General features: G+C 56.7%; 1 protein-coding gene across 1 annotated transcript; it reads left to right on the top strand.

Annotated features, from left to right (window-relative positions):
- Positions 1–445: 445 nt before the first annotated feature.
- DEF6 (DEF6 guanine nucleotide exchange factor) lies at positions 446–11,604 on the top strand. Its single transcript, XM_085083015.1, has 11 exons — positions 446–765; positions 4,561–4,701; positions 6,157–6,342; positions 7,760–7,987; positions 8,068–8,214; positions 8,391–8,499; positions 8,580–8,878; positions 9,312–9,478; positions 9,647–9,845; positions 10,246–10,336; positions 10,564–11,604. Exons 1-11 carry the CDS (start codon positions 544–546, stop codon positions 10,773–10,775), a joined length of 2,001 nt encoding a protein of 666 aa, XP_084939141.1. The 5' UTR covers positions 446–543; the 3' UTR covers positions 10,776–11,604.
- Positions 11,605–12,048: the final 444 nt, after the last annotated feature.

The raw sequence follows: 12,048 nt of genomic DNA, 5'->3' as shown, positions 1-12,048 counted from the left end.
GCTAAGATGTGTCCCTGAAATCTCACATCAGGCCCTGGCTCTTCCAGGGACACCTGCGAGCCTAGATTTAGGGAATTGTCTCTGTGAATGCATCCTACATCCTCCCCTGCGCTGGGGAGAGAGACCTGGGCTGGCATCCTGCACCCACAGGTGCCTTCAGCCCCTCCACTGCCCCGGGTGCTGGGTGGACAGAGCTGGAAAAGATCATCGACTTCAAGATCATCGAGTCCAAGTGTAAACCTGAGCCCGGCACAGGCTCCCGGCAATCGCGTGGGTCGTTTTTTGGACACCTCGGAGGAATCTGCAGGGGAAGAGGTTTCTGCGAGCACGGAACGGGTTCCGCAGTCTGAGTCCCCGCTCGGCTGGTGAGAGCGATCCTTTCCAAAGGCAGCGCGCCGGCTGCGAGGGGAAGCTGCTGCTTGAGCCAGGGCGGCGATTTCTCTCCCCAAAACGCAAATACCGGCGGAGATTTGATCTCTGGGCCGAGCTCAGCGAAGGGTCGCTGAGCCGCTGCCGTGCCGCCCGGCTGTGCGGGGAGCGCAGATGGGGCCCGGGGGGTTCCCGGGGCGCCCCGAGCAGGCGGCGCTCCCGCCCCGCGTCCCGCCCGCCCGGGCGGCTCCAGGAACCGGATCCGCGGGCTCGGCAGAGCCGCCGCCGCCGCCGCCAGCCATGGACCTGCGAGCGGAGCTGCTCAAGTCCATCTGGTACGCCTTCACCGCCCTGGACGTGGAGAAGAGCGGCAAGGTCTCCAAATCGCAGCTCAAAGTGAGTCCCCGGGGAGCTCGGGTGGCTCCGGCGCACGGATGGAGGGCGGGCGGAGAGGCGCAGAGCAAGTCCGGGGCTGCTTTGCATCCCCGCGGGTTTCCACGGAGAAATTCTTAAATATTATGATCAATAAGACGTTGTTATTTCTCCACACCGGTTCTGGTAAAGTTCTCGGGCTCTGCAGCATCTCCCTTAAAAAAAAAGAAAAAGGAGAGGAGGGGAAGAGTTTATGCTCAAATGTGTTTTCTAGGTGAAATTCTAATTTTGAGTTGTTTTCAATTTCATATGCTTTTTACGGCCAACTAAGAGGCCAAACTCTGTTTATATTTTTTTGCTTGCCGGAGCACCTGTGTTTCTTGCTGAGCCAGTGGGTCAGGAGCTAGGGGCAGGTTGCTTTTAAACTAAAACTCCTCAGTGGTGTGGCCAGAAATAACACAGCACTTTAAAAACCTCTCCGCTTTCCCCTCTGCCCACTCTTAGCGGCTTTCAGAGGGCATGAGCCCTCAGCCCTTCTTTAAACCCATCACAGCCTTTTTGTCTGCCCCCGGGCCAGGTTTGCTCAAACCCACCAGGGAGCCCCTTGGCTCTGAGAATAACTCATTTTTTAACCTTTGCACACGGTGGGAATCTTTTTTTGCTGTCCCTTTTGGCTCTTAGGCTGGCACTGGGGTTACAAATGCTGGTTGGTACCAGGGTCTGAGAGGAGAGACCTGAGCAGGAACACGCTGAGCACAGGGAGGTGTTGCATCAGGACTTGGCAGCTGCTGCCAGTCTGCGAGACCAGTTGTGAAGCACTGCAAAAAAACCCACTTTTCCTCTAATCCCTCTATTTTATAAGACTTCCTGAGGACAGATTGCAGGGAAGGTGCTGGGCTTTGGGAGGGGAGAGTGTTTTGCCCCAAAACTAAGAGTTTTGTCTGGAGGAGAAGCAGCGGCAGGCAGATTCTTCCTGCTCAGCTTTTGTGGCTGAGAGCCTTTGGCTGCTCCCCAGAACTCATGGCATGTGCCCTGCGAGCCACACTCACCTGCTAAAACCTTAGAAATAGCTGAAGGAATTAAGGAAAATACTAAAGTAGGCCAAAGCTTAATTCAGCTTGCTAATCCCTGAGAGGGGCTGCTGTTCCCCCTTCATGGCATCCCCTGCACCCCTGCTCTGGGTCCAGAGCCTGGCCCAGGCATGTGACAAACCCAAAAGCACCATCATGAGCACATGCAGTGCTTCTCTTGAGAGATATTTATCACCAGTGACCATGCTGAGGCCACAGAGACTCTGATTTTAATGGCAATTTCATGGAGAGTTTGTGCAGGGTCTGCAAACTCTGGTGCAGGGGCTGTGGGGATGGGACCTCTACAGCAGCTTTACCCAGGGTGACATTTCAGAGGGGGAAGGATGTTCTCCCACACGCCTTCAGTGATGGGATGGGTTGGTGGCAGGTCACTGAACAGCAAAGCTCAGCTCTGGATGACTTTCCACCTGCCTCCAGGCCAGGGAGAGCTCGTTTCCACCCCCAAACACACTCGAGTTTGCCCCAGCCTACACAAGCCAGCCACGGTTCGGTGCGGAAGGAATTTGGGATCTCGCAGCTCTGATCAATAAAGTGTTAAAGCCACGGTGGCCGAGCCTTCTCCAAACTCCTCCAGGGCTGCTGAGCCCTGAGCCGGGCTGTGCTCTGCTCCCTCAGCCGGGCGTGTTGCTGCACGAAAGGTTTGAACAGGGGTGGGAGAGACACTGGGTTTGCCCCTACAGGACAGAACCAGCCCTGGAGCTGGGTGGGAGCGTGCTGGCAGGGTGGCTGAGCTCCGGCCGCGCTCCAGGCGGTGGCCCTGAACGTGTCGGTGTTTTCAGCAGGAGGCACAGCTGCGGGAAGCCGTTGGGCTCCTTTCGGGGCACTTGTGAGCATGCGAGAGCGTGCAGATGCCGCTGAGTGTAGGTGTGTGTGCTCACAGGAAGGAAGGACAGCTTGCGGTCGGTGCTGCGCGCCCAGCGAGCTCGGGTAGTTTTGCTCCCAGCGCAGGCACGCAACAGCCCTGCTCTTGGAAAAGCGTTTTCCCTCTCAGAGCCATTGCATCCCCGTCCCTGGCCGTGCTGGAGGAGCTGTGGAGTGGGTGGGATGTGGGGTGTGGTCCTTCGGTGTGGCCATGCGTGGCTGGGGCAGGAGGCAGGAAATACCGAGCGCTGCCCTGGTGCTTTTGGGCATCTCTGTTCACGGCTGATGGGTGTGACAGCGGTGGGAGAGGGTGGAGAACAGAAACAAGGCTGGCGCTCGGAGGAATGCAGGGCACTAGGAGGAGTCAGGCAGACCCCTTGCCCCCAGGCCATCCCCTGCATGCCACAGGGGAAAGGTTGCACCAGCAAACGGCTTTTGTAGCATCCTTTTTCCCCACGCTGTCACTCTCCTCCTCCTGGCACTGTTTCAGAGCCTGGGAGGGTTTCCCACCTCTCCTGTCTCCAGTCACACCACCACCGGCCAGGCTAGGGCTTCCCTCCCCGTTTGTCAGTGACAGTCCTTCGAGAGGAGGTGCTGCTGGTCACAGGGTGCCAGGATGGATTGAGGGGCTCAGAGTGTCCCCCACGACCAAGGCCACGGGCAAGACCTCCCAGGGCTTTTTAGGGGTGCTCTGAGAGGAGGGGCGAAGGATGGAGATGAGGGCCCATGTTGGAAACACGGAACAGGACACAGTTCGCAAATTTTCAATTCATCCTGATGGTTTTGTTTCCATCCTGGAGGGTGTCCATGGTGTTCCCAGGCCTTTCCACCCCTGTACAGACCCTGGGGCTGCACTGAACCCTGAAAGGAACAACTGTAGCAGCAGTGCTCAGGGCTACAGCCCTGTTGTGTGAGCACAGGGTGGAGTTCTGCTGATCCCACTGGTCCGGAGGGTGGAAAAGAGAAAGAAAATCTGGTAGAGCAAGAAGTGTCTCCAGCTGCAGCAGCCATCGTGGCCTCCGGCGGCTCCTCTTCTGCTGGGAGGAAATTTCCAGCCTTGCACAGAGGAGTAGGGATGCTGTACTCTCTCCTCCAGCCCCTCTCTTGAACCCTTGGCAAGCTGCATCAGCAGATCCTGGTGCAGTGGGATGGTGTCAGTGTGGGACACATGTTAACCATCTCATGCTTCTGGGAGGTAAAGGCAGGGAGAGAACCACCTGTCCAGCATCACAAGCCAGAGATGGTGGTGGTGCTCATGGGAAGCCTTGCTCTGGGCTACCCAGCATGTGGGAAATCTGTGAGCTTCCAAACATGCTTTGTTTTGGGGGATTTGAACAAAAGCAGGCTGTTGGCAAGTCTTGTTGACTGTTTCTGAAGATGGTGTGTCTCCAGATCTCCATTGTCTGCTTCCATTCCAGACAAAATCTTTGCTTAGTTTCTCACCAGTCTTTTCTCTTTTCATGTTTCCATCTTTCTGTGCCCCCTGGCAGACAGTGGCTGCTGCCAGGCTGGGACGTGGTTGTGCCAAATGCACAGCTCAGGGTGGCTTATCAGCTTTTCTAGATCAGAGCAAGTCCTGTTTGAGAGGCTTGAAACAGCCCTTATAAAAAATAAGTTCCTCATGTGCTAAGAGAAGAAACTAATGTAGAAAAATCCTCGATTTGTGTCTGTTTATAAATGATTCCCTGAGGTTTACATTTGGAAATTATGCCAAACCCATACCCTGCCTCCACGCTGTGGCTGCAGGGAGGTGATGCCATGCAGGGCACAGTCCCCTGGGGGGTGAGTGAGGGGGTGGCACTCTGGGGACATGCTGGGACAGGGCTAGAGGTTGTTCACCTTCTCACCACCCCTTGTGCTTGGCCAGGTGCTGTCTCACAACCTGTACACAGTGCTGTGCATCCCCCACGATCCCGTGGCACTGGAAGAGCATTTCCGCGATGACGATGACGGACCAGTGTCCAGCCAGGGCTACATGCCCTACCTCAACAAGTACATCCTGGACAAGGTGAGTTCCTTGGCCATCCCCCAGACCTGCTGTGCCTCAGGTGGGGACATTGAGGTGCCTGGGAGTTCCCCTTAGCTCTTGGAAATCACATGCCTTAGGGGATGGAAAGAGGGTGCAGAGAGATGGGGACTGCTCAGGTGAATATGAAAATGAGAGCAATGTTTAACACTCAGCATCTCCTTGGCAAGGGTGAAGTCATCCCTTTACATCATGGCTCTGGATGGAGCAGCATCTCTGCCCACGTTTCCTGAAGGGTTCAGAGACAGAAATCAGCCCCTTTTTTCCTCTCCAACCATGTTCAAATTTGAGATGTGACCTCATTTGGCAAAGAGGAGAGGGAGGAGGATGAGGTTCTGGGGCAGGAGCAGGGTTGTGGTGGGCAGGGGCTTTCTCCCTTCTTTCCGTGGTTCAAACACACCTTTGTCTGGCACAGCCAGAGGTTGGTCTGTGGGTGCTGTTTCCTCCAGGCACGTGAGGAGAGCAAGAATGACTGACAGCTTTCTTCCACTGTGTGCTCACAGAAAGAGGCCTGAGCTGGGTCAAATAACCCTTCACTGCCCTGGTTTTCTCCACTTGCCTGTCCCTGTGCCAGTGCCCATTCTGGTCCCTGTGCCAGTCTCCATCCCTGTGACCATCTTTGCCTTGCCCAGAGCTGGTCAGCAATTACGATCTTGGCTGCAGGGAGCTGGTCTGCAGTGACTGAGGGCAAAGCCTTCCCCAGCTCCCTCTGCCCAGAGGAGGAGCTGCTCAAGGTCAGCCCAGCCTAATCTCCACATCACAGCATGGCCAAAATCCTTCCCGCAGCCCACATGGTTCTTCGGAAGGTGATCTTTAAGCCCCCTTCTTCTGGTTTCACCATGGTTAATAGAATCCCAGAGGCAGCCTGAAAAGGGGGAAGTGGGTTTTCCTAGTAAGAGAATCCCTTAACTTTTGCCTGAAGGTTTTCCTCCAGCTCTGCTGCTGCAGGTTGCAGTTGGCTCCTGTGCTGGCAGTGTGTGGCTCACACAGCTGGGATGGAGCACCCAGGGACAACGAAGGGTCCTCCAGTCCCCATCACAATTCACCCACCTGCACCAAACTTGCTGCCTGGGGCAGCTCACAGTGTCAGGACACAATTACAGAACTGTGACAGCAGCAGGGATGAAGCTGGGGAAGGCACCATTCCTGCTGCCTGCCCTCAGGCCAGCACTTCACTCCTCAGTTCCTCTTTGTGGTTGAATGGGATAACAAGAAGCCCAAAGCCATGGAGGCACTGGGGAGGTGGGCTTGGAGAGCTCCACACCATCCTGCATATGCTGCACCCTGGGGTTCCTGCTGGTGCTCCCAATCATCCTGTGCTTCTCACTGGACAGGAGATTTTAGAAGTGAGGGTTTCTTCTCTCCAGCACTTCCTCCCCCAGAACTCCTGTCCATATCCCTGCAGCTCCCCCCTCACCCCCTGACTCCTGCCTACAGGTGGAGGAAGGTGCTTTTGTCAAAGAAAACTTCGATGAGCTCTGCTGGACCCTGACGGCAAAGAAGAACTACAAACCTGACCGGAATGGGAATAGCGTTGTATCCCACCAGGATGCTTTTAGGCTCTGGTGTCTCTTCAACTTCCTGTCTGAAGACAAATACCCGCTTGTCATGGTGCCAGATGAGGTAGGACCTGCCTCTCCCCCCATGCCTGTCCTCCCAGGGCTCTGTGCACTGGCAGAGCCCCATTTTTGGGTCATACATCGCGCTATCGCTTCCTGGCACGTCCCACTGCATCCTGCAAGATGTGGTGCTCCAGGGAATGAGAGAGAGCAGGGCAGGGGTGGGACAAGGGGGTGTCTGCCTTGGGCACCCCTCCTGTGCCCACATCCACCCTCACCCCAGAGAGCTGTGAGGTTTTAGAGGGGAGATCCCTCCAAAATGCTGCAGCCTCTCCTGCCCAGAGGGCAGTGGCAGGGCAGACCTGGCTGTCCCTCTCCGTGGCCACTGCCACCAGGTGCTCAGCCACTGCCCAGCATGCAGAGTGTTAAGGGTGAGGTGCCAGTCAGAGAAAAGCCTCCAGCAGTAATCCCCAAATCTCCAAATTCCACAGCATTTATTGGGGAAGGTTCTCCCTTTCTCTGGGGTCAGGTTAACCCCCCATGAGAAGGGGGGCAGGTCTGGGGAGGAAGCACAAGCGCAGAAGCCAAGGGCGGCCTTGGCAGAAGGAACTCTGCTGGGCAAACGGCTGCAGTTGCCTTCTACCCCATCAACCTCCTGAGATCAGCAGAAAAGACAAAACAAAAAAAAAAAAAGAAAAGGAGGAGAAAAAAGGCAAGAAGCGCCGTGCTGCGCAGACGTAGGAGGGCAACCGCACTTCCTGTGCCCTGAGAGAGGTGTTTCCTGTTCCCCAGACCATGAAAAACTGAATCATCCTGAGCAACTGCATTCAGTTCTTGGCATTCTCACATTTAAATGACATAAAAAATCCAGCTGGGTGCAGGGACTTTGCTGTGGGTCACCTTCCTGCATGGCTCCCTGCAGTCACCCACAGGTCTCAGTCCCCAGATTGTGGGCAGAGGAGAACTGTCAGCAAAATGAGCTCAAATAAGTCTTTCCCAGATCATGTCAACCACCTTGACTCTTTTTAAAAGCACTTTATCTGCGGTTTTAAAATGATGCTCATCTCTGCAGGGACCTGTGCCCCTGCTCCTCCCCAGTGATTTTTGGAAAGAAGAGTGGTGCTGGGCTCACTGTGGCTTTGAGACATCAGTCCTGAATGGGGTTCAACACTCCTGGCCTGTACTCCCTCAGGCTCTTGACTGCAGCAGAGTTTTCTGACTCTGCAGACAAACCAGCCCAAACATCCCAGCCTTGGGATTAAAAGCAAAAACCTCCCAGTAGTGGTCAAACTCTAACCCAGTTCCAACCTCCTGAGCCAGGCTGCTGCCTGGAATGCCTCAACCATCACAAGGGGTGATCCCTCTGGGGTCAGGGTCCTGCATCTGCAGTCTGGAGAGAGATGTGGCCATGGACTCTCCAAAATGGGTCCATGGGGACAGCTCTGGCTTCTTCCTGTCACTGAATGTCCCCATCCCCACAGGTGGAGTACCTGCTGAAGAAGATCTGCACGGCCATGAACGTGGAGCTGAACTCCTGCGAGCTGGATGATTACCTGGCCCAGGAGCCACAGGGGCAGGGTGGCCTCACAGTCTGGCAGTTCCTGGACATGGTGAACTCAGGGCGCTTCCTGAGAGGCATCGAGCAGGAGGCTGTCAGCATGGCCGTGGAGGAGGTGTACCAGGAGATCATTGAGGATGTGCTCAAACAGGCAAGGAGCCCACATATTCCAGGGCACAAGGTCCGTCCTGCCCTCAGGCTGGTTTTGATCTCCATGTCTCTCGGGCGCAGGGATATCTCTGGAAGAAGGGCCAGCTGAGGAGGAACTGGTCAGAACGGTGGTTCATGCTGAAGCCCAGTGTCCTGTCCTACTACATGAGCGAGGAACGGAAGGAGAAGAAGGGGAGCATCACGTTGGACAAGCACTGCTGTGTGGAGGTACAGCCTGGGCCACGCTCAGCTTGGGGACAGCAGACCCTTCAGACCCCAAGAAGGGAGACCCAAGAACACACAATTTCACATCCATGAGCATGGGAGAGCCAAGCCAGGGGCTGAAGATGCAGGGATAAGGTCGAGTTTGGGGGTTAATGCTGTGCTGTGTCCTTCCCCTGCAGGTGTTGCCTGACAGAGATGGGAAGAGGTGCATGTTCTGTGTGAAGACTTCGTCCCGCACCTACGAGATGAGCGCCTCGGACACCCGGCAGCGCCAGGAGTGGACACTTGGTCTGTACCCACCCCACGCCCCTTCCCCAGCTTCCCATGCCCCTCTCCATGTCCCCACTGACCATGCCCTTCCTCTCCAGCCATCCAGACAGCCATCCGGCTGCAGGCTGAGGGAAAGAAGTCCCTGCACAAGGACCTGAAGCAGAAGCGACGGGAGCAGCGGGAGCAGCGGGAGCAGCGCAAGGCAGCCAAGGAGGAGGAGACGCAGCGGCTCAAGCAGCTGCAGGAGGAGAAGGAGAGGAAGCTGCAGGAGCTGGAGCTGCTCAAGGAGGCCCAGAGGCAGGCAGAGATCCTGCTGCAGGAGGAGGAGGAGCGGCGGAGGCAGCAGCATGAAGAGATGCAGAGGACCCTGGAGATCCAGCTGCGGGAGGCTGAGGAGGTGGGTGCATCCCACGGTGTCTCCTGCCACAGGCTGGGGTGCTCACTGGGTGAGGGCTTCCTTCTCCTTCCCTTGCCCGGGGCAGCCCAGGGGTTTGGATGTGCAGTGCAGCTGCCACCCATCACCTCTGGGCTCAGCTGTGCCTGAGATCCCTTTGAGCAGGAGATGAGGACAATCTTTCCCAAGGTCTGGAGCTGGGGGGTAGTGAAAGGCATGTGCTGCTGCCAGGCTAGCCTGGGAGCCCATTTCTGACCTCGAGCCAGCACTGGCTCCAAATGACACAGCCTGTCTCCTGAGCAGGGAAAGAAAGCTTTGCTTTGGACCTGTTGTCATGGGCTCTCCTGGTCTGGCTCACTCCACCCAGTGGGGCAAAGTGTGTTCTGGGGACAGTGGTGGTGGTTCAGTCAGCTGACAGCTCCTGTCCCCGCCGCAGGCTCGCGCCTCCATGCAGGCAGAGATGGTCCTGAAGGAGGCAGAGGCAGAGCGGCAGCGCAAGCGCATCCTGGAGCTGGAGGCCATGCAGGAACGGCTTCAGGAGGCCCTGCAGCAGGAGGTGAAAGCACGACAGGATGAGGAGGCTGTGAGATATGCACAGGCCAGGTAGGACCAGGGCATCCCTTCCTCTCCCTGAGCATCTCCGCTTCCAGGGCAGCTCAGTGCTCCCAGATACTGGGGTGTGCTGGTGACTTCCCAGTATGCCAGCTGGGATGGGAAGCTGGTGGAAGAAGTGGCAGAGGGACATTTTCACCTCTTGCTCTTCATTGTCAGGCTACTGGCTGAGGAAGAGGAGAAGCTGAAGCAACTGATGAAGCTGAAGGAGGAGCAAGAAGAATATATCATCAAGACTCAGCTGGAGAAACAAGTGCTCAAGCAGGAGATGGAGAACAAGAACAAGTGCTTGGAAGAGGCACAGAAGCAGCTGGAAGAAGTGAGAGTGAACAGGCAGCGGGTGGACCAAGATGTCATGGTGAGCAGCATGTTGGTGCTACATCTTTCACATGGCAAACCCAGGGGACTTTCCAGCCCTCCCAGAGTCACTTCCATACTGGGGAGAACCAAGCTGGAATTTCCTTGGGGGTTTCTGAGCTGTGCCATGTGCCGGCATGGTGTGAGGCACTGGCTGAGACAGGACAAACATGTCCTGCCCTGGGGACAAAGCGCTGGTGTCCAAAGTGATGTTGACAGTGGGAGTGTGTGCAGGGGGAAGGAATGCAGGAGGAGCAGAAGGTCTAGAGGAGGGTGAGCTGGGTCTCCAACACAGAGGGAGCCTCCAGTCCAGGATTACTCAGGGAAGGGAAACCCATGCCCTCAGTCCTGGACCGGGGCAGTGGGGCACCATCTCACCCCTCTCCTCCATCCCCTCCCAGGCGGCTCAGCGGAAGCTGCGACAGGCCAGCACCAACGTCAAGCACTGGAACGTCCAGATGAACCGACTGATGCACCCCATTGGGCCAGGAGGTAGGAGACCAGCTGACCTAGCTGACCCCACCTTCCCTGGACCTCCTGAGCACAGCCCTGCTGGGGCAAGAGCCCAGTCCCCCACCTCTCCTCCCCTCTTTGGGAGCATCTGGGGGCCAGAAGGACTCTCAGAGAAGATACCCCAACACCTCTCCAGAGAGACTCCACAAATGTTTTTCTCAGCTGAATGCTCAAGTAAACAACTCTCTTTTTCTGTCCACCCCCAGACAAGCGAACAAATACGAGTGGAGGAGTCTTTGCTGGCTACCAACCCCTTCTGTCCCGGAGAGATTCTTCCCTCAAACTCAAGCACAGGGTGGAGGATAAAGGCACTGACCCCACGAGGGAAAACAGCAAGGAAAATGTGAGCAACGGTGGGACCAGCAGCGTGCTGCCATCTCCAGATGCGGACACCTTGGCCACAGAGCCCACCAATTAGCCCAGGATGGCAGAGCCCAGCTGGGAGTGGCGGGGCTCAGCTTGTCCCTCCGAATGGACAACCAGTGTGGCCATTTCTGGAAGGAGCCAATGTAGGGACCAACCAGCACAGAGCCTACAGGGGACTGCATAAGGCAGAGGTGCTCCTATTTCCATCAGGAAAGGGCTGCAGCCACGATGTGCCAGGAGGCTCAGATAGCCCAGTGCTGGGGAAAGGGCAGTGGGGCCTTCTCCTCTGGGCTGCTGGACTCAACTCTTTCCACTCTGGTTTCCACCCTGTACTAAAAAAGAGCTGCTGGTGCATCAGGACTCCATGGCCCAGGGTTGCAGTTTCCCCTTGGTTTCTACAACAACCCTTTTGCATCACCCACTGTGCTCCAGGGTGTGGGGCCTTGCCACCAGCCAAGGACACCTGGACTGACCAAGCAAGGCCTTCTTGTCACCCCCACACCACGCCAGGGTGTCCCTAACTACAGCCACCACTGCGTTCCCTGACGCTGGTTGTTAGTAAAGAAGTCACTTAGCAGAAACAAACGAGCAATAAAGCTTTTGGAGCTGCTGGCCACAGCCATCCTGCCCCACACTCTGATGGCCCTGCAGGAGCCAGCCCTCTCTCCTTAGAGACCAAGGTTTGGATTCCCCCGTGTGCAAGAGCCCTTTGAAAGGAATCAGCTGCAACCTGTGGAAAGTGGCTCCACCAGCAGGTTTTGGATTGGTCTGTGGAGGGCCAAGAGGGACACAGAACAGAACAAAACAGCCCCAGTAACACATCATCATTGGGGTTATTTTTTCCAAGCACCTCTGTATAAATACAGTCCCAATCACCTGTGCATTTGGGGTCTTTATTGTCTGGGGCATAGAGCCAGGGTCCTCTCTGCAACAGCCCTGGGAGCAAGCTCTGCACCGACCCCATCTCTGCTCAGTTTCTCGGAGATGAGCTCAGTTCGTTAGGGAGATTACGATCTGTTTCCTCCGGGGCCTCGCACGGCGCTGCCCGCGGTCTCACAGTGTTTCTCTCTCAGTTTTTTTCCATCGTGGCCAAAGGCTCCGCGGCCCGGGACAAAGCGCTCAGTGTGCCCGGCAGCGGGGTGGCCCCGGCCCAGTCCCACACGGCCGCGCTGACGCACAGCGTGGGCAGTGCAGGGGCTGCGGGTCAAATGCATCACCTCTCTCCCCTTCTCACAGCGCCGGGCCGCAGCGGGGTGGCCCTGAGCCCTGTGCTGTCCCCATGCGGGGTCCCTGCCTGCCCCGCGCCACCCTGGCGGGACCTCCCG

Source organism: Lichenostomus cassidix, chromosome 26 (genome assembly GCF_008360975.1).
Source record: "Lichenostomus cassidix isolate B80296 chromosome 26, HeHo_3.0, whole genome shotgun sequence".
In the NCBI taxonomy this organism is placed as follows: Eukaryota; Metazoa; Chordata; class Aves; order Passeriformes; family Meliphagidae; genus Lichenostomus; species Lichenostomus cassidix.
This window is presented reverse-complemented; position numbering and strand designations above follow the sequence as displayed.

Excerpts from the sequence above, each read along its gene's own strand:
- DEF6 (XM_085083015.1), top strand. The coding sequence starts at position 544 with ATGGGGCCCGGGGGGTTCCCGGGGCGCCCCGAGCAGGCGGCGCTCCCG. Across the intron at positions 7,988-8,067 it reads TTGAGGATGTGCTCAAACAG|GGATATCTCTGGAAGAAGGG; the intron begins GCAAGGAGCCCA and ends TCTCGGGCGCAG. Across the intron at positions 8,500-8,579 it reads GCGCCAGGAGTGGACACTTG|CCATCCAGACAGCCATCCGG; the intron begins GTCTGTACCCAC and ends CTTCCTCTCCAG.